The sequence below is a fragment of the Mytilus galloprovincialis genome, chromosome 1 (assembly GCF_965363235.1).
Source record: "Mytilus galloprovincialis chromosome 1, xbMytGall1.hap1.1, whole genome shotgun sequence".
Lineage (NCBI taxonomy): Eukaryota > Metazoa > Mollusca > Bivalvia > Mytilida > Mytilidae > Mytilus > Mytilus galloprovincialis.
Genome location: NC_134838.1, coordinates 23,656,557 through 23,675,955, shown reverse-complemented (window position 1 = coordinate 23,675,955; position 19,399 = coordinate 23,656,557). Strand labels below are relative to the sequence as shown.

Sequence of the window (19,399 nt, the reverse complement as noted above, 5' to 3'; positions counted from 1 at the left end):
CGCAATAGACAACAGTCAGCTATCTAACTTCCATTTTATCTGCTTAAATGGAAAATTCCCAATATAACTTGACAAACAAGATAACTAACGAAGAACCACACAAGATAAGATCCATATTACCAGGATATGGAGACCATCCTGAAAAAGAAAATTTTGAAAGGGCACCGGACAGACAGAAGATTTAACAAAAGTTGTAATGTAATGACACCTGAGTTGTAAAGAAAGAGAGGATGACGGAAAAAACAAAGTGTCGCCGATCCGCAGAATCATAGATAAAAGAGAGAGGTTTCACCTTGGGAAAACTAGAGAAAACAGCGGTTAAACCAGACGTTGAGTTATGACAACTTTTCCCTGTCCTATGCATCACGAGGCATAACCTGCCGTAGGCAAATAAGTGAAATAATTCATCAAAGATAACTGGTGTTGAGAAAAAGGGTACGATCTTTTCCATTATACTGATTCTTAATCTATGGATAGGAAAATAGTGAAAGAAGTCATAGCAGTTGATGGAATTTTTGAAATGATGGCATCTTTTTGTTGTTGTTGAAAAAATGGACTTAATGACAATAATATTTTAACAGATATGAATGGTAATTCTCTTTTGGGAGATAATAAAATTGTATAACATCATTTAATATGGAGGTAATCCTTATATAATTTTGCGAAGTTTAATAAGTCATAACTTTACACCGAATTGACACCTCTGCTATCATATTTTTTCTTTAAAGTTTTTTTTCCTCTTGATTAACGATTAAATCATTGTAGAAGTTTTGTATATAATATCCGTGCAATGTTTATTAAGTTCAAAAACATTGATTCCCTAGGTTTGATATGAAATTATTGAATAACTGTCTTTTGTTATAAATCTCTAGTAGACCTCTCCCGGTGCTTTAGTAGATAAATCTGTTACGATTTGTATAATTATTGAATTGTTAGGATTTTACTGACTTCACTTCTATTTAATCAAATGATGAAAAGATTTAAAAGTCGGTTTACGACCACATATGTAGTATTTATCTAAATTTAGTATTACTTGAACGACAGTGGGGTTAGAAAGCATGTTGAAACGGTGAGTGTTTAAGTTATAAATCTGTATAGAAATTGCCAATTTGTTGAAATTTCCTGCAATTTTGATCAATGTAATTTAAATTTTTGTTTCATTTTTTTTTATAAGCACATCAAAATTTGAGGAGTTTTGAACAATAGTTTTCTTTTTTGACTTCCAATAATATTGCGTTTATTACCCTGATGGTTCAAATATAGATAGTTGGTGCACTGAAATGGTTTTTTTTCAAAACTTCCACAACTCCTGCTTAAAGAAAAGATCGAACATCGAACGTTTAGCGCTTTCTCAATATTAAAAGTAGCGTTACAGTCAAATTCATAAAGATATGTCAAGTACCCTGACTTTGAAAGATGGCATGAATAATAAATAACTAAACCGAATGTTATATCATTCCAAGGCATTCGCACTTATGATGGGCGGTGATGATCGAAGAATGTCATAATTTTCTTTATAGATTTAGCAAACTTTTATTCTCTCAAATTAATCGATCAATCTTGTGAATTAAGGAAATTTAAAAAAAAAAGTGTTGCCATTTCACGCGTAATGTGTGCCGCTGATACTAGTACATTTGTAATTCACACCATCTTGTGAATTAAGGAAATTAAAAAAGAAAATGTTTCCGTTTCACGCGTAATGTGTGCCGCTGATACTAGTATATTTGTAATTAACACCATCTGGTGAATTAAGGAAATTAAAAAAAAAATGTCATTCCACGCGTAATGTGTGCCGCTGATTCTAGTATATATTTGAAATTAATACCATCTTGTGATTTAAGGAAAATTAATTAAAAAAGAAAATGTTTCCGTTTCACGCGTAATGTGTGCCGCTGATACTAGTTTATTTGAAATTCTAATATGACGTGCTTCTTTCGCTTTGTTTTATAAAACAACACTGTGTGAAAATTCTCGATATATCTATACTCAGCGCAGACTCAGAGATATACATAATAATGGATGTTACAATAAACCTCCCACGTAAATCCACATGTATTTGAACCTACTTTGCAAACGCTTTGCCAATTTTATTGTATTAGAAATTGTAATAAAACAAAAGACAAAAGAACTTTTATTCTTATTCGGATGCATAATAAAAAGATTTAATATAATGCAACTAGTTTTGTTTATTTCCTAAATATAGTAACACAGCTATATTGTGCAATGTCAATTTCATCATGGAACACTTTCTCTACAATCAGGGGTTCATTAAGGGATGAAAATAAGCTTGATATTTATGTTACCATTTTAAAAGCTATTAATATACTCATTTAAGTTGCAGTATAAAACAATATTTAGTCAATGTCACAAAAATATAATCTTTTTTGTAACCATCGAAGTTCGTATACCCACTCTCGCTTCAGTATTTGAATTAACTTTTTTGTCCTATGAGAATCGAAATAATTCATGGAAGCCATAGATTTGTTGTAAATTTACACATGGCCTGGTCCGTGATATTCGAATTTTATCCTGAGCGTTAACACCATCTTGTGAATTAAGGAAATTAAAAAAAAATTGTTTCCGTTTCACGCGTAATGTGCGCCGCTGATACTAGTATATTTGAAATTAACACAAATTAATGTATTAAAGGTTCAAAAGTCTTATATCCACATACCTTTAATTGCTTTTAATTGCTTTTAACGACATTTCATAACAATTAAGTTTGTAAATCGTCTCCTATTTAAATTCTAAAGTAAATTAAAGTACACAGTTTAAATATTTGTGACAGACTGAATAAATTGTCCATTTTCATTTCGTTTAATTTGTTTGTCTCACTTTTGTTAAAGAATTGATTTTTGTCTCGCTTGCGACGAATTCATGCGAATATTTGCTTGTTTAACGGACACCACAGTCTATAATTTAATTGGTCGAATATATTTGGTCTGTATTAATTCTCTATCTTTGACACTAAACTCTTCATGAACTCTTGACTATGATGTTCAAGCTGAACAGTTCGCGATACTAGTATAGTGTTACGCTTGTGTTTCCGCGGCATGTAGCCTCTTGTACTACATGGTAATGTGTCTGAGAATAGTTAGTAACGATAGTTATTTTGGAAGGATGAAAATATAAGCATGTCCACTCTTAAATATGCATAGATTTTTTAATACATTTTAGTGCGCTAACGCGACGTTGAGCAGTCACCAATACTATTAGTTGAGTTGTTCGCTTCAGATCAATAATTTTTGAAAGTCCAGTAGTTTGAATAGTATATGTTGGTGGTAGAAATCCTCCCCCTTATTCTCCCGGCTTGAGTCGGCGAACTGTTGGCATAAACAGGGAAATTTTAATATCACAATATACCATTTAATCATTGGCCTATCAGAAGGACCCTGTGGCAGTTGAGCATAACAATATCGAAATAATTACAATAAATTAAAATGTTTTATTAAGTTTGATAAGTAAATGGCATGGTCCATTATCAAAAGAAAAACATTCGAAAAAAAACACAATCAAATCGAACCATTACCCAAATAAACATTAACATCTCAATTTCGCGTCAAAATATTAAAGTGGTTTGAAGTAGATTAAATTTGTTAAAGATTTAAATCAATTTGCACAGTGAAAAAAATAATAATATACTTCTTAAAATTTAGATTACATGCAAGATTTGTGAATAGCTGCTTTTTATCTTAACAATGATACAATCCTCTTGACACAATGTTGCCTTATTCTGTTGTCCTTTTATAAACAGTTTACGGGCTATCAGTTCGCGATATAAATAATCTCTAACTTGTTCTTCTACGCTAAGTATCACTTCATTGCATTTGAACTGTATCTGCTTTGTTAACTGATCAGTCTTTTAATAACAAGTCATAGGTTAGAAATTCAATATTCGAACAAATCATTCAAGTGGGGAATTATAATCGAACTTTACCTTTATTTGGACACTGGGGTTCTTGTTTCAGGACCATGGCAACGCAAGCCAATCGGAAGTGAAGACTGCAATTCAACTCAATGTGTATTAACTGCAAATCCATGTGAAATTAATAACAGATTTAATAAAACTGGATTATACATATGCAGATTAACCGTTATGGGATTAACACATAAGTTATTCAATGTTTCGTGAAGTAAAGAAGTATTGTTGATTTTTTAAAGGATTGAATATTTAACTCATAGGAGGTTAGTTTTCTGTATTGTTTATTGTATTTTTCACTAAATGTATGTAATTTGTTCATTGATTACATAAAAACAACATTATTTATGACGACACTGTTTTAAGAAAACCGCAAACAGTTAAAGATCTTATAACTACCCCACGAGACAACCGAAGTCTCCATACATTACAGAAGTAATTTCAATACTGTTGTTAACCTTAATTGAAATATTATAACAAGTAAAGAAACTGAAAGAGACTTGAAATTTGACAGTACGACAGAAACACGGTATAACTAATGTAGAGTGCAATTTCTTTCGTAGAGTTCGAGTTACTGAGAAAGGAAGTAGTCGGCGTTGATACCAAATAGTCAGGTTAAAATTTGAAGATTTTGCAGAAATAATTCTTATAGTATCGCCTTACAAAAAATCCTTTCAACTTTGACGTGAATCAGTCGTTCTACCTTTTTTTCGTGTCACAATATTTTGATCATTATCTTATTTTATAAGGATATGTTCCGTCTACTCTGGAAATTAAACTCCCAACAAAGAAAGATAACATATGAAACTACTGCACATACGATGAATGTCATACATGTTTTCATATTATAATACACCTTTCATAGACATTTGGTAAATAAAACATGCCTTCAGAGTTTTATAAGGGTTTCTTGGAAGTTCTGTTCCATTATTTCATTATTTTTTAGATGAGTGCAATGTCAAGTCAAGTACAAATATCGCCGCCATCGGCGACAAGGAGATTGGTTAAAACCGCTCTTCACCAGGCCGTGCTAGACTGTAGACTGCATCAGGTCCGGTTACTGGTAGCTAAACATAATTCAAACATGGACAGTAAAGACTTAAATGGGAGGACTCCATTAATGTTGGCATGTATGGTGGATGAAGAATACGGGTATAGAATGGCAAAGATTTTAATACAAGCTGGAGCATTTCTGAACTTACGGGACGTATATGGCCGAACGGCTTTGAGCTATGCCTGTATGAACGGTCGTCACTTGATAGTGCAGTGTTTAATTAGAGAAGATGTAATAGACATCAACGAGGGAGACAACGACGGTGATACACCTCTACATCATGCTACAGCAAGCAAAAATCCTAAAGTGGTCCAAGCTCTTACGGACTGCTTTGTCAAATTTGGATTAGATATTGATACACGCAACAATCTTGGCTATACGGCCTTGTTGTTAGCTTGTAAAAATGGACATTATGCGTCTGCGTATCAATTACTGGTAAAGGGCAGGGCTTGTCCGACACTTAGAGACAACGAAGTATACTTAAATGCTTCAGATTGGGTTCAAAAGAGTGCAGAAATAAATAGAGGCTTTGAGCATAGACGGTATCCCGTCTCTGCAAGTGCTCCAACTTTATCGGCTTTGTCTTTTTCTAGAGAATCTACAATGTATTCCCAGCCCCTGGTTCCTCCTTGCCAGCACGTGAAGCATCTTGCTTTACCCATGTCGTCACCTGTCCGATTTGGGCACACGTTCATGGCATCATTGAATGACCGATTGTCAGATGAAGCATTTATTCAAGGTAGAGATGCTCGTCGAATGCTCATGCGCGAAATAGAAGATTACGAAATGGTGCATCGACCACACTCTCTCAGATCTCATCGCGCAAAACGACTGCATCCTTCAACGGCAAAATTGTTGGCGCTAAATAAAAGAAGCAAGTCCTTGGTTGTCCCAGACATGACGACATTATTCAAAATATATTGCGATCAGTATCAGCCAGATTGGAGAAAAGAGAAAAGTAAGAAATTTCCATCATCTTTTACTGTCAGTTCTAGTACTTCAACAGAATTACCAACAATTGAAACATAACAATAACCATGGTAACAGGTGACAACAATTTAAGTACAACTTTAAAGCGACAATGGTCATTTTCAACATACACGTAAAGAATACACCCAGATTGATTGTGTTTCTTTGTGTATAAAGTGACCTGTATGTTTAGATGGAAATGTCCTGGGTCAATCACTGCTTATAATGAAGAACACGATACAAAACATTTGCTTTTTACAGCGAATATAGAACTACGATCGTTTTCGTATGACATATGCTACATTTCAATCAATGTTATCTGTGTATACATTTCTAGTTTGCATTTTATTTGTTGCAATTGTTTTCTATATTGATAAATTAATCACAAAAGGCTTTGTTTTGTCGTGATTACAGTTTAGATACATTTGCATACTGTTTTCCACTTTTTGGTGCTAAAGAGACACGCTTAAATTCCTCATTATCTTGAATTTAAATCTTGATAGAAGATTTCAGATATTTTTGACTGGAAATAAGCTTTTATTGCATTATTCAACAGGAATTCACTTGATAAAATTCAGTCAAGATTAAACCCAAACCACGACACTCGTCACTTGGAAGCTGCTTTTCTAAATTATGCTGACATCAACAACAAAAAACTAATTGCAAAGATACTTATCAAAGCGTAAATTCAAAGGTCTGCTGTAATACCAATTTCACTAAAGGAAAATAAACCAGCAAGATATAATTTGGTACTGGAAGTTTAGCAAACCAATCTATCATAAGACTATATATAAAGACAACAATTGACCTGTTTCCTCTCTTAGGGAACAGACAAATTAAAACATGTGATGGAGTTGAACTAGTTTTTTTCATCTCGCCTGCGACTTTCACCTCATAATGCAAGATTTAGGGATTACAATTAGTAGGCGGATGCAGCATTTACTATTTGTATACAAAGAAAAAACACATAAAGGCTTCATACCGTGTATACATATTGCCTATGTAACAAAGTTTCCTTCTGTCATATGTCTATTGTTTTGACCTCATTGACATTCTTTAGCGACTGTCTTTAAGTCGTTTTTTATCATACGAAGTTCTTTCTTACTAGTATTTAATTGATAGGATAACTATATTTGGGATATGGATTCAAATTTTACATTTCTGTCAGACAGGGTTCACATGATCTCAACCTCAGTTAATGGATAAGTGAGCAAGGTTAAAGTTACGTGATCAGTGGCGGATCCAGGGGGAGGGGGGGGTCCGGGGGTTGAACTTGACATCTTTTTCATGGTTTATAGGTCAATATTAAGTTTTCCCAGTTTAATCTGTTTATTAAATACATTTTAGTAATAGGTCAATATAAAAAAGAAGATGTGGTATGATTGCCAATGAGACAACTGTCCACAAGAGACCAAAAACACAAATTAACAACTATAGGTTGACATATTTGATGCATGGAATGATTGTATGGTGTTCATGTCTGTCATACATTAAATGCCCTTGACCTCATATTCATGGTCCATTTGTCAATATTAAGCTTTCAGGTTTTGGTTTGTTTCTTGTATACTATAAGCAATAGGCCAATTTCAGTGGCGGATCCAGAGGGGGGGTTCCGGGGGTCCGCACCCCCCCTTTATTTTGGCCGATCAATGCATTTGAATCGGGACATATGTTTGCACCCCCCTGCACCCCCCTTTGCCCTGGGCTAGCACCCCCCCTTTCGAAAATTCCTGCATCCGCCACTGCAATTTTATATGCATAGTGTAGAGAACGATTGTAAATGGTGTACATGTCCGTGTGGTATGGTTTATCTGACCTTGTCCCCATTATCATGGATAATTGATGATGTTGAGTTTAGTCCAACTGTATCTTCAATACTATCACCCATAAATCAATTATAGTCAGTAAAGCAGGTGACACTCTTGTAATGTATAGATCTCTGTTTGGTTCAGAAAAAAACCCAGCTAGTTTAGGAAAAAAATACAGTAAGAACAACAAAAGCACAATAGGTAAAACTGTGCTAATATGAAAAAGAAGATGTGGTATGATTGCCAATGAGACAACTGTCCACAAGAGACCAAAATGACACAGACATTAACAACTATAGGTCACCGTACGGCCTTCAACAATGAGCAAAGCCCATATCGCACAGTCAGCTATAAAAGGCCCCGATATGACAATGTAAAACAATTCAAACGAGAAAACTAAAAAATGAACGAAAAACAAATATTTAACACATACACAAACGACAACCACTGAATTACAGGCTCCTGACTTCGGACAGGCACATACATAAATACTGTGGCGGGGTTAAACATGTTAGTGGGATCCCAACCCTCCCCTAACCTGGGACAGTGGTATAACAGTACAACATAAGAACGAACTATAAAAAATCAGTTGAAAAAGGCTTAACTCATCAGATCGACAAAAATACAAATGGAAGAATGTTTAGTTACTCAAAGCAAGCTTAAAAATTTACGTCAGCAATTGCTGATATTACATCCTTCAATCTAGTAGCATACAGTATTACAGTATTTGATTCTAACGGAATAAATGGTAAAGAATAGTTGTTCCAACAGGATTAATTAGAATAGCATTGTTTATACCAATTCAAAAGTTTTTTAAACAGAGTTATAACACATATCCAAAGGAAGTTCAAAATGTCGTTATGACATAATATTTAATTATTTCTGAAATAAAATCACACATCATAGGTTTCATACAAAGCTGATCCATAAAAAAGAATAATAGATAATTGTTAACACGTTATTCTTATCCAGTTCATAAATATTTAATTGTTCTTCTACTTTCACGCTACTTTCAACTTAGATACAATTGTACTTAATTTGATTTAAATCCAATTTGTCTATATTGAATTTTTTTCTTATCTTAGCCGTTTTCAAATCGAATATGGTCTCCTACTGGCATACGTTTAGGGGGATTTTTTTAGTTGAATGTTTACAATTTCTTTTCAAATCTTGAATGTCATATACAGCTGATTATTTTAATCATTGTTATGTTTATGGATTAAAGATATAGATTGTTTTAAGATGTTTTCGTTTTCGTTTTACAAAAAAACATAATCCGCTAAAGTTATTATAGAAAGTTGGCAGAAAATCGATCCTAATAAGAACTTGGTTTTCGAAATCTTTTGGTAAAAAAGAGTACGTGTTGTTTAAAACTTATATCAATATGAATTGAAACAATGACACGGAGGCTGCAACTTATACAATTTATAATAAAAAAAAGAAAGAAATAATTTATTTAGGCGCAAGACCTGTAACTCTTCGTGTAATAATGTGTTTATATTACTGCATATACGGTTTCACAATACTTAGGGCGAGAAGTTTTGTGACCAGAAATCTATCCCACTATATCCTCATTTTTAAGTGACATTCCAAATTTATCGCCCCTACTCCCAATCGACCCTTTACCAGGACTAACCTTTTGTAGTTACTGAGTGATAATGTTTTTCTCCTACTGAAATATTATCAAATACCTGCCACTGGACAACAATAACCTATCGATATAAAGACTTAACAAAAACTTTATCTGTATGCTGTTATTTCACTCGAAAAATCTGTATTTATAATAAAGTGTATGTGATATGGCTTTTTCAATATCACACACCGTATCAAACTTCGAACAGAGCTCTTGGGACTATATCGCTGTCTTAGGTTAATGTGAGTGTAGTGTTGAAAAATAAGAGAACGGAAACGAAAAATTTAGCAATTTTTCCATTTGTCAAGGGGCATAACTCTAAAATGGTAAAAGTGACGTCACCAAAATTCAAACCGGATCTGTATTTAGTGGTAACAAGCATTGTGTATAAGTTTCATACCAATTGGTTGAGGCAATATAAAGTAGAGAACGGAAACAAACTGTGGGACGTACGGACGTACGTTGGACAAGGGTAAAACTTAATGGCCCCTCCGCTACGGCGGGGTCATAAAAACTCGTTACCCTAACAAAATCAAGTCAGCAGGGTCAATAGGTATCCTCAAACCAAACATGTACAAGGATATAAAAATACCTGTATACGTGGGGTGCTATTTAACCAAAAAAGACATAAACATAAAAGCAAAAATCATCTAAGGTCAACTTTGCCTGTATAATGAATTACTTTAGTAGCTTAAAGAATAAATATATATATATAGTATCTTAGTACATTGCTTTGTTCAAATTTTAGACATCTTTGTTATGTTATGTTTTCCTTATTAACAAAATAAGTTTGTTTAGAATATTTAAACTTCAAATGATCAATAATTTAATATGTATACTCTTCGAGGTTTTCAATAATTAATTGAAATAGTATTACAAAGAATTCAATATCATGAATATCATGTATGCAAATTATTCTTTATTCTGAATAATGATAGTATAGTGCTGTCCGTCTGTTCAATTCACCATTGTCTGTCCTGCGTAAATATTTGTGACCAAAGAGTGGCGTATATGACGATCACCACAAGGAGTGGCGTATATATGGTAAGCCAACGGGGTCAAAATTCCTTAATTCGTAACTTGTCAATTTGTAACTTGTAGTTGTGTAATTTCATAATTCGTAATGCGTAAATCGTCAGTTTGTAACTTGTATATTTTTTATTTCAAAATTGTTAATTCGTAAATTGTCAATTTGTATCTTGTAACTGTGGGATTTCAAAATTCTTTATCGGTAAATTGTCAATTTGTATATTGATGTTTTGTAACTTGTAGATTCGTGAAATGTCGATGTGTGAAATGTCAAAGTGTTAAATGTCACGGTGGGTATGGTTGTCCTGCGAGAGAACGTTCTGTGCTGGTGATTCGGTCCTGACGGGTGCTGATGGGTCCTGATTCTGTGCTGGTGGGTTTATTTACATTGTATCAGAACGGCAATAAAACAACTGTTTTGTTGCTTCATTTTTCTCTAGGTACCATGCAAAGAATATTACAACAATTTTTTATTGCAGAAGTCGTACAAGTTCGCAAATGTACCGAGCGTCATCTGTCGTCATAATGATCGTTAGCATAAGTCAACGACAACATTTAACACTTTGACATTTCACACATCGATATTTCACGAATCGACAAGTTACAAGTTACAAAACATAAATATACAAATTGACAAAAATTAATTTACCGATAAAGAGTTTTGAAATCACACAGTTACAAGTTAGAAATTGACAATTTACGAATTAACAATTTTGAAATTACAAATATACAAGTTACAAACTGACAATTTACGCATTATATACGAATTATGAAATTACACAACTACAAGTTACGAATTAAGAATTATGACCCCGTTGGCTTTCCATACTAATTGGTGTTCGTCCGGTAAACCAGAAGGTCTATTTTCCCTTTTACACTTTTTATAACTAGACAAATCTATTTCATACAGTTTGATTTTGTCGGACTGTCCTATGGGTGCTGAACATCCGAGATACAATTTCCCATATGTGTTAAATGTTGTACAGTATGGGAATCTGGCTTCCATTGTATTTACGTAAGTCAATAACTGTCCGATATCATTTAAAATATGCAGAGTATGACTATTCATATCAGAAACTATAATGGTGTCCATCTCAGTTGTTGTAAGCCCGACTGGTGTTAATAACTTTTTACTAACATCGGGATGTCCTGAATAGACATTTAGAACGCTCCCTGCTTCATTAATCACTATTACCCTTCCTTTACCCCCAGCTGCATTAAAATCTGCTATACTAATATTTCCATTATTGGTACTGGTGAGGGAGTCCGGCATTTTGAATAAAGGGGCTCCGAACTTATCATACTCGTACATGGCAAGTTTTTCGCCTTGTTTGTCAAATACATATACGACCCGATGTCCCGGCAAAACAGGAAATTTGAAAGATGTCCCATACGTCATTGCTGCCACAAGAACATGTCCAATAGGCGTAATGTAAACTGCTCTTGTTTGTAACGGGCTTACGTTGTAGTTTGTGTCTGACACTTCTTCAGTTTTAAAATCCACACGTTTGATAACGGAACCATCAGTTGCAACCAGGAGATCGTCATTCGGCAAAACAGCTATACCATTTATTTTTAATTCATTTGTACAAAATCTAGCTACGCTTTTACGGTCACTTCCTTCAAATTCTATTCTATGTATGCCAGTTGAGTCAACGGTATCGCAGAGCCATAATGAATCGTCAGAACACACAGCTATGTTGTTAATATAAGACAGTCCTGTGTTGTAATGCCGTCGTATTTTGAATTTAGTTTTATATTTATCTTCGTAGTCAATATACATGTCTTCTATTATTCCAAAATTGTTTTTGATTTCCTTTACAGGTGTAAACTTTGGAACACAAATTTGATTTAGATTTAATTTTGCAAGTTCGTTCAAAGATGAATTTGGTTCCTCATCTTGCTGAAAACATGCTGCTCCTTCTGTACAGTTATGTTCACTATTGTCTTTGAGCTTCTCCATATTTTCAGACAGTTCAGCTTGAAAATTTGTCCATTTAACGTTTAAAACGTCGATAAGTTCATCTGCGCTTTCATCTATCTTTCTTTTTAACGATTCTTTCTGTTTTAATATGGCTTTCTTTGCCTGTACAAACTTCATGTTTCCAGTTACTTTTACACGATTCAGTTCGTCCATCGCCTGCTGTATTTGATGTTTATGAAAATCATTTACACCATACTTATCGGCAATAGTTTCCATGGTGCATGTGGTGTTATTATTTCAAAAGCTATTTATTTAAACTTCCCTCTTCTAAAAATAAATCTGATTTAATTTCATATGACATAGTTTCGGATATATATGGAGAAAACAACACAATTGTAATAAGATTGAAGAGTAAATCTTTTAACTATTATTAAACTCAAAATGTATAACAACTTTTTGCATAAAATAAAATTCTTTTAAAAATTCAAATACGAGACTTTGTTGAATCAATAATTTAAATATGGATAAAGTTATTTGTAATCTAAATTTTGACCTCTTTTCTAAAAATATTTTCTAGGTCATACATATGAAACTGTGACTTTTATTTATTCAATGATACGTCACATGTGTCATTCTGTCTGGACCGTCCCGTGGCATAATAATATACACGTATATTTACCACGTGTTTTCATGTTTACCTGATAAATTCTTTTTATGACAGATTTCTAAATAGTTCATATAGTGTAAAATAGTATGTAGAGCAATGGATGTTGGTGTATGTGATTATTCAGTGGAGTACAATATTCTATACGATAAGCAAAGACGGGACTGCCATTTCAATGACGAAAGAAAATCTGTAGTTGACCTATATACCCCAGAAATCGTCAGAGAACATCAAGATGTTCCTGTGGTGCTGTTTGTTCATGGGGGTGGATGGAGACGTGGGGACAAAGCTGCATGGAAATATTATCTGAGTCGCGATATAAACTTACTGGCTGCCATTATTTATGGCATCTTTGGGCTATATGGAAATGTTGGAAAGGCTTTAGCACGTAGAGGAATTGCATGTGCGGTTATGTCTTATCCATTGACTAAATTGTCAACAGCTTGGTTACTGTTTGAACTAGCTACCTCATACATTTCTTCCTTAGCAGTATTAGTCGTATCATTCGGATTCTTGGCTGCTATTTTATGGCCCGTTGGAAGTATTCTGTCATGGAAATTCTTCGTTGGACCGATGCAACCATGTACGATGGGTTTAGCGGTAGCATTCGTAACGAATATGTTTATATTGACAATTATTAGCATCCAGTATAGATATCATAAATTATCTCGGTTCCAAGTTGTTCTTATTTGGACAGTGTTAATAGTGTTCACATTGTCAGTGCAAAAAGAGCATTTTCTTTATCTGGCGACTATAGTTACATTTTTAATTGGTCAATTTATTTTATTAAATACGAACCTTCAAGTTCAGCATCTTAACCTTGATCAACAAGTTGAAGCTGTGATTAAATGTATAAAGAAAATTCAGAACATTGGTAATCAGACGAGAAAATTTAACCCTACAGACGTGTTCCTGATGGGTCATTCTGCCGGAGGTCATCTATGCTCTATTGCGGCTCTCCATGACGATAACTTTACAAAGCAGGGGATTTCAAAAGCAGATATAAAGGTATTTAGGATTAAGCATTTTTGATATTGCTAACAGTAATGAATTTATTGGGTAGTATCCAAGAAACCATGAATTTTTAATACAGGATACAGATTGGATGTTCACGAGACAACAATCCTGTTCCTGGAAATAAGCAATGGTTTACCTACTCACGTCTAATATATTTCGAAGATTGACGAAAGATACCAGACATGCCAGAGGGGCATTCAAACTCATAGACCGAAAATAAACTGACAACGCCATGGTTAAAAACGAAAAAGAATAACAGACAAATAATAGTACACAAGACACAACAAAGGAAACTAAAGACTAAGCAACACAACCCCCACCAAAAACTTGGAGTTATCTCAGGTGCTCCGGAAGCGTAAGCATTCACATTTGGCACTCGTCGTGTTGCTCGTGTTATTACATACCTGGTAAATAGTCTAATACGGTAGGTAACATTTGTGAAAAGGAAACGGAATTTAGTTACGACATACCGAACATATCCGATATCATCTGTAAAACGGATATTCTAAACCGGTCAACAAACTGGTGATGGCGGCCGTAAACTTTACGAAGGGATGATTTCATCTTCACCATTTGGAACTCTTGGTTTAACAGCTTCCTTGTGAACAGCAACCCTCTATCATATGTGCCCCGGAACATAGAACAGACCTGAGAAGATACTGGGGGAAATAACAGAAAAAGCAAGTCATAAAAGACAGCACTACCACCAAAAGAAAACAAGACAAAAACAGAACACAATCCTCTCAAATGCATAAAATACCTTAAAGGAAGGGATACATCATACGAACATATCTCTCTGATACAAATAAAAGCCCCGTGAAACTGATATCAGCAAGATCTTTCATTTTTACATTGCGAGCTTACATTTTATGTACGGAGAACGTGTTTTTTTTTCAAAAACTAATCGACATTGCTATGGAATTCAACTGTATTCCCTTCCGACTTGCTTCATGCAGTTACTTGGGGGAAAAAACCATTAAAATAGAAAAATAACAAAAAGACAGAAGGAAAATTTAAAACGGAAAGTCCATTATTAAATGGTTAATCTGCTTGTTCAGCTTTACAGACTTTGAGGATTAATATTGAATTAAAGAGCACAACAGATTTTAGTTCAAGTAACATTTAGCAATTGACACTGAGGGTCAACTGGAATGGGACGTTTCCAAAAAGGCTGAACATGCAAATTACGCTGAAGAAAACACAATAACCTTGCAAAAAAAAGTAACATAAGACAAACAACAGTCCACAATTACATCACGCTTCCAATTGAACATGCAATCCACCAAAAGCTATGGTGGTCTTAGATGCGTAGGAAAGGTAATCAGTTCCTATCCCACTAGTAGCACATGTGTTTCTCACAACAAATACAAATTTGGTGATCAATCGAATTCTAGGATGTCATATTTGAGAAATAGAGGTCAGAATGTGGCTTTACGAGTTCAAGAACTTTGTCATCTGTGAAAAAGATATTCCAAAACCTGATAATGGTCAACCAAATTATGATGTAGTCACTATTTGGAATCTTTGGTTCAATAGATGTCTTGTAAGCAGCAACCAGCAACATAGGACGCAACGCATAAAATGCATAACACTCAAGCCTTTGAATGTAGATTAAATTGAGAGATATATACTCCACATGTCGTCGCTGCTGGAAAAAAGCAACAGAGATATTGAGAATTCAGATAAGGGAACTTCATAGAATCAACTTATTTGTTGTAAAGTTTCATTTCCTTCCGACCCTCACTGTCAGATTCGAAATAATGGTCAATATATGGAATATACTCAAGTGCATTTGTGGTTGTGGCATACCTATATTTCAAGTTCAATCGGATAGATGAATCAATAGAGTCACCAACTGGTGTTATTCGTTGAGAAGACATCATCTTTATAGCGAAATTGTAGTTTAAGGGGGCTCGCGGGTATAAATCAAAATTTAGTTTTTTATATAGGATTTCGCTATATTTTTTCACAAATGAACTTTATCATATACTTAATAGAAAAATTAAATAAAAAAATGGGGCCACCGTTAATTTAAGCTCACGATCTGCCTCAGAAAAAAGCATACATTTTTGTTAATGACAATTTTTTCTGCTGTATTAATAGGAGAAATAGAGGCAATATCGAAATAAATAACTACAGAAATCGCTTAAATTCTACAATTATTTAGGTTATGTACAGCTAATTTGAAAACAGTAATAAAAAGTATAGGTCACCGATGAGTTAAAAAAGATATTTCATTTTTAATGACAAAAAAATAGCATTTTTACATCAAAGGGAGATAATTTGGAGCTTTTTCAATGATATAAATTTTTTAAAGTTCATCTGGGGCCAAACCGAATCGGTTTTATTGGTTGTTTTTGTACAATATCATAAAGTAATAACTAATAGTGTAAAAAATAAAATTTGTAATGAAAAAACAAATGTTTGATTTTTTGCTGAAATTTTTGTACCTTAAGCATGTTAAGAACCTTTTTTCAATCTTTTTTTTAATCGCCTGTTTGCCGTATATCAATAAAAAAAAAAAGAGCGAATCATAAGAAGAGGAATTTAATTGCTATCCATATGAATGACAATCGTCTGCTGTTGAAAAACAAAATATCTTCACCTGACAAATACGTTTATATATATATATAAAAAAATAAAGCATCATGATGTCAGTTTTGGGTACTTTTTTATCAGTGTTATTAACATAGTAATAGTATCAATTATTGACAAACGAAAATGTCGGATGACAGCCGAGGTCCAGCTTCGCAATACCTTTGGAAAGTGTTTATTCAATTTCTAGTTACATTGGTCCGCCAGCAGTTATGTATGCTCACAAAATTGATTTCTCGTCATAGATATAAATAAAAATGACTTATATTAAGAATTTGGAAATAACACTAGGAAATATGTCAAACACAGATAGCAAAAAGTCCACTGAAAATGGAGGATACATTTGGATTTCAGAAACTTGCTGTTCTCTTGTCAACAGAAAATATTCAAACACTGACTTTGATTAGAAAGAAAAGGTGTAGGGTATAAAACTTGTGAAATTATTAAAATCCATCACACTATTAGCACAATTCACTTAATATCAAACGATATTTTGTATGTTAATTTGCCTTGTTATGTTTATCTATCTAACGACTCGGTACATGACTAATATCAAATGCTTGTTATTTCCTAATTTTCTTTTGCAGGGAGTTATCACGATCTCAGCAGTTCTGCAGATAAGTCTCATGAATACAACATTCACAAGACCACTCTACCTCCATCCAACATTTGGAAATAAACCAGACGGATGGTTGAAACGATGTCCATCTCAAAGTTTGATAGAGAATACCGAATATATACCGCCATTCTTAATTGTGACAGCTGAGAGAGACATCAATCTTATCAAGGATGGAGCAGTTGATTTCAACAGGCAAAGCAACCAATTAAATGAAGGAATGTCTGATCACGTGATCTTTCCAGGAACAAATCATACGTCAATCATATGTTATTTCGATAAAACAGTGAAGAATTTAAACTTGGCTGATCTTTGTAGCAATTTCATTAAAAGCTCGGTTGTCTGATCAAATTATAATGTTTGAGGTAAACTGTTTTCGTTGGCCCTTCTTACTCAACGTAACACATATTATGTTTCTTTTAATAGTTTTAATTATTATATATGTACGTGGATTTTGGTAAGCATTGATGAATTACATTAGGATTGAAAGAATTCGATTTTTTGCACTTTAAAAACACAATAAAACGGAAACAATATGATAAGTAGTGAACCAAACTAATGTGCCTACTTGTTATGATGTTTGCCTTTTACATTTGTTAGGTAAATGTTAAAAAGTTAAGGTAGTTTATGAAGGCAACAGTAGTATACAGTAATTCAAAAGTCAATAATCGATTGAGAGAAAACAAATCCGGGTTACAAACTAAAACCGAGGGAAACACATCAAATATAAGAGGAACACAATGGAACAACACTGAAGTGTAACACAAACAAACGCCAACATACATTGAAACGAACGGCTATTCGATAACAACTACAATATTCCTGACTGGAAGAGGATACGTTAAGAAAACAATCCGTTTATACAGCAATGTTTAAAAAAAATGTTCAAATCTCGTAAATTGGTTTGGAAGAGACAAATTAAGGTAACAAATTAAATCTGATGGAATCGCATAACCTTCAAAATGAGCGGGCGGGGCGTCAACACAGGTAATGTCTCCTTCTATACTTGCATCACCCGCCATGGAGTTCTCACTCAGCCACAATTTCACAATCCGTAAAATTACAGATCGGATGACTATGCTGGTTTCAAATGACATAAGACCGCAAACACATGTCGCGAGGAATTTGAGACACCTACGCGTCGTCATGGTGGAGTAAAACTTATGCAGTGTCGATTTTAGTCGTTTTTTAGTATGTTTTAGAATTTTTATATGTTAAGAGTATATCCCTGTTGATGAAGTCTGAATAGTGCGAACTTGCACAGGTGAATATATTTACTGAGATATGTAAATATAGAGATAAGACAGAGGGTTCATAACTACTGTAAAAAGTAAAATCACAAAAACACTGAACCCTGAGGAAAATTCAAAATGGAAAGTCCTAAATCATATGGCAAAATCAAAAGCTCTCAAAGTTGTAACGAATTGATAACAATTGTCATATTCCCAACTTAGTACAGTCATTTTCTTAGCTAGCTAAAACTCACACTTGTATGACAGTCGAATAAAATTCCATTATATTGACAACAATGTGTGAACAATAGAAACAGACATAAAAGGTAAAAATCTCAAAAAAAACAGGGACACAGCGGCAAACATTGTGTTATAATCTTAATCGATAAACTCATCATAGATACCAGGCTTAAATTTTGTATTTACGCAAGACGCACGTTTCGTCTTCAAAAGACTTATCAGTGACGCTCGAATCCAAAAAAAGTTAAAAAGGCAAAATAAAGTACTAAGTTGAAGAGCATTGAGAAGCAAAATTCATAAAAGTTTTGCCAAATACAGCTACGGTTATCTATTCCTGAGGTAGAAAAGCCTTAATATTTCAAAAATTCAAAAGTTTTGTATTAATAGGAATTGGAAAATTGAAAAACATCAGATAAGTCACAGATTCTATTCTATATATTTGTAGAATTCACTAATTAATGTGTGAAAAGTAATATCACAAAAATACTCAACTCCGAGTAAAAATTCAAAACTGAAAGTACCTAATCGAATGGATTACAGCTTTCATGTTCCTGACTTGGTTGAAGCATTTTCTTATGTAGAAAATACTGTAAATTCAGAAATTATTGCGTTTTTGTCATTATAGACAAATTAAACGTGTTTTCGTTTCTCGTTTTTTATATAGACTAGACGGTTAGTTTTCCCGTTTGAATGGTTTTA

General features: G+C 33.7%; 2 protein-coding genes across 4 annotated transcripts; both read left to right on the top strand.

Moving 5' to 3' along the window:
- The first annotated feature begins 923 nt into the window (after window positions 1-923).
- LOC143070225 (uncharacterized) lies at window positions 924-6,335 on the top strand. 3 transcript variants are annotated; one of them, XM_076244717.1, is made up of 2 exons: window positions 924-1,069; window positions 4,866-6,335. In XM_076244717.1, the coding sequence occupies exon 2, from the start codon at window positions 4,866-4,868 to the stop codon at window positions 6,000-6,002; it is 1,137 nt and encodes a 378-aa protein (XP_076100832.1). In that variant the 5' UTR covers window positions 924-1,069; the 3' UTR covers window positions 6,003-6,335. The 3 variants fall into 3 exon arrangements, with proteins under 3 accessions (XP_076100832.1, XP_076100833.1, XP_076100834.1); XM_076244718.1 differs by lacking the exon at window positions 924-1,069 and adding an exon at window positions 3,969-4,185; XM_076244719.1 differs by lacking the exon at window positions 924-1,069 and adding an exon at window positions 4,325-4,459.
- Window positions 6,336-12,902: 6,567 nt separating this feature from the next.
- On the top strand, window positions 12,903-17,592 carry LOC143070209 (uncharacterized). The gene is made up of 2 exons (XM_076244715.1): window positions 12,903-14,008; window positions 17,200-17,592. Exons 1-2 carry the CDS (start codon window positions 13,100-13,102, stop codon window positions 17,572-17,574), a joined length of 1,284 nt encoding a protein of 427 aa, XP_076100830.1. The 5' UTR covers window positions 12,903-13,099; the 3' UTR covers window positions 17,575-17,592.
- The last annotated feature ends 1,807 nt before the right edge of the window (window positions 17,593-19,399 follow it).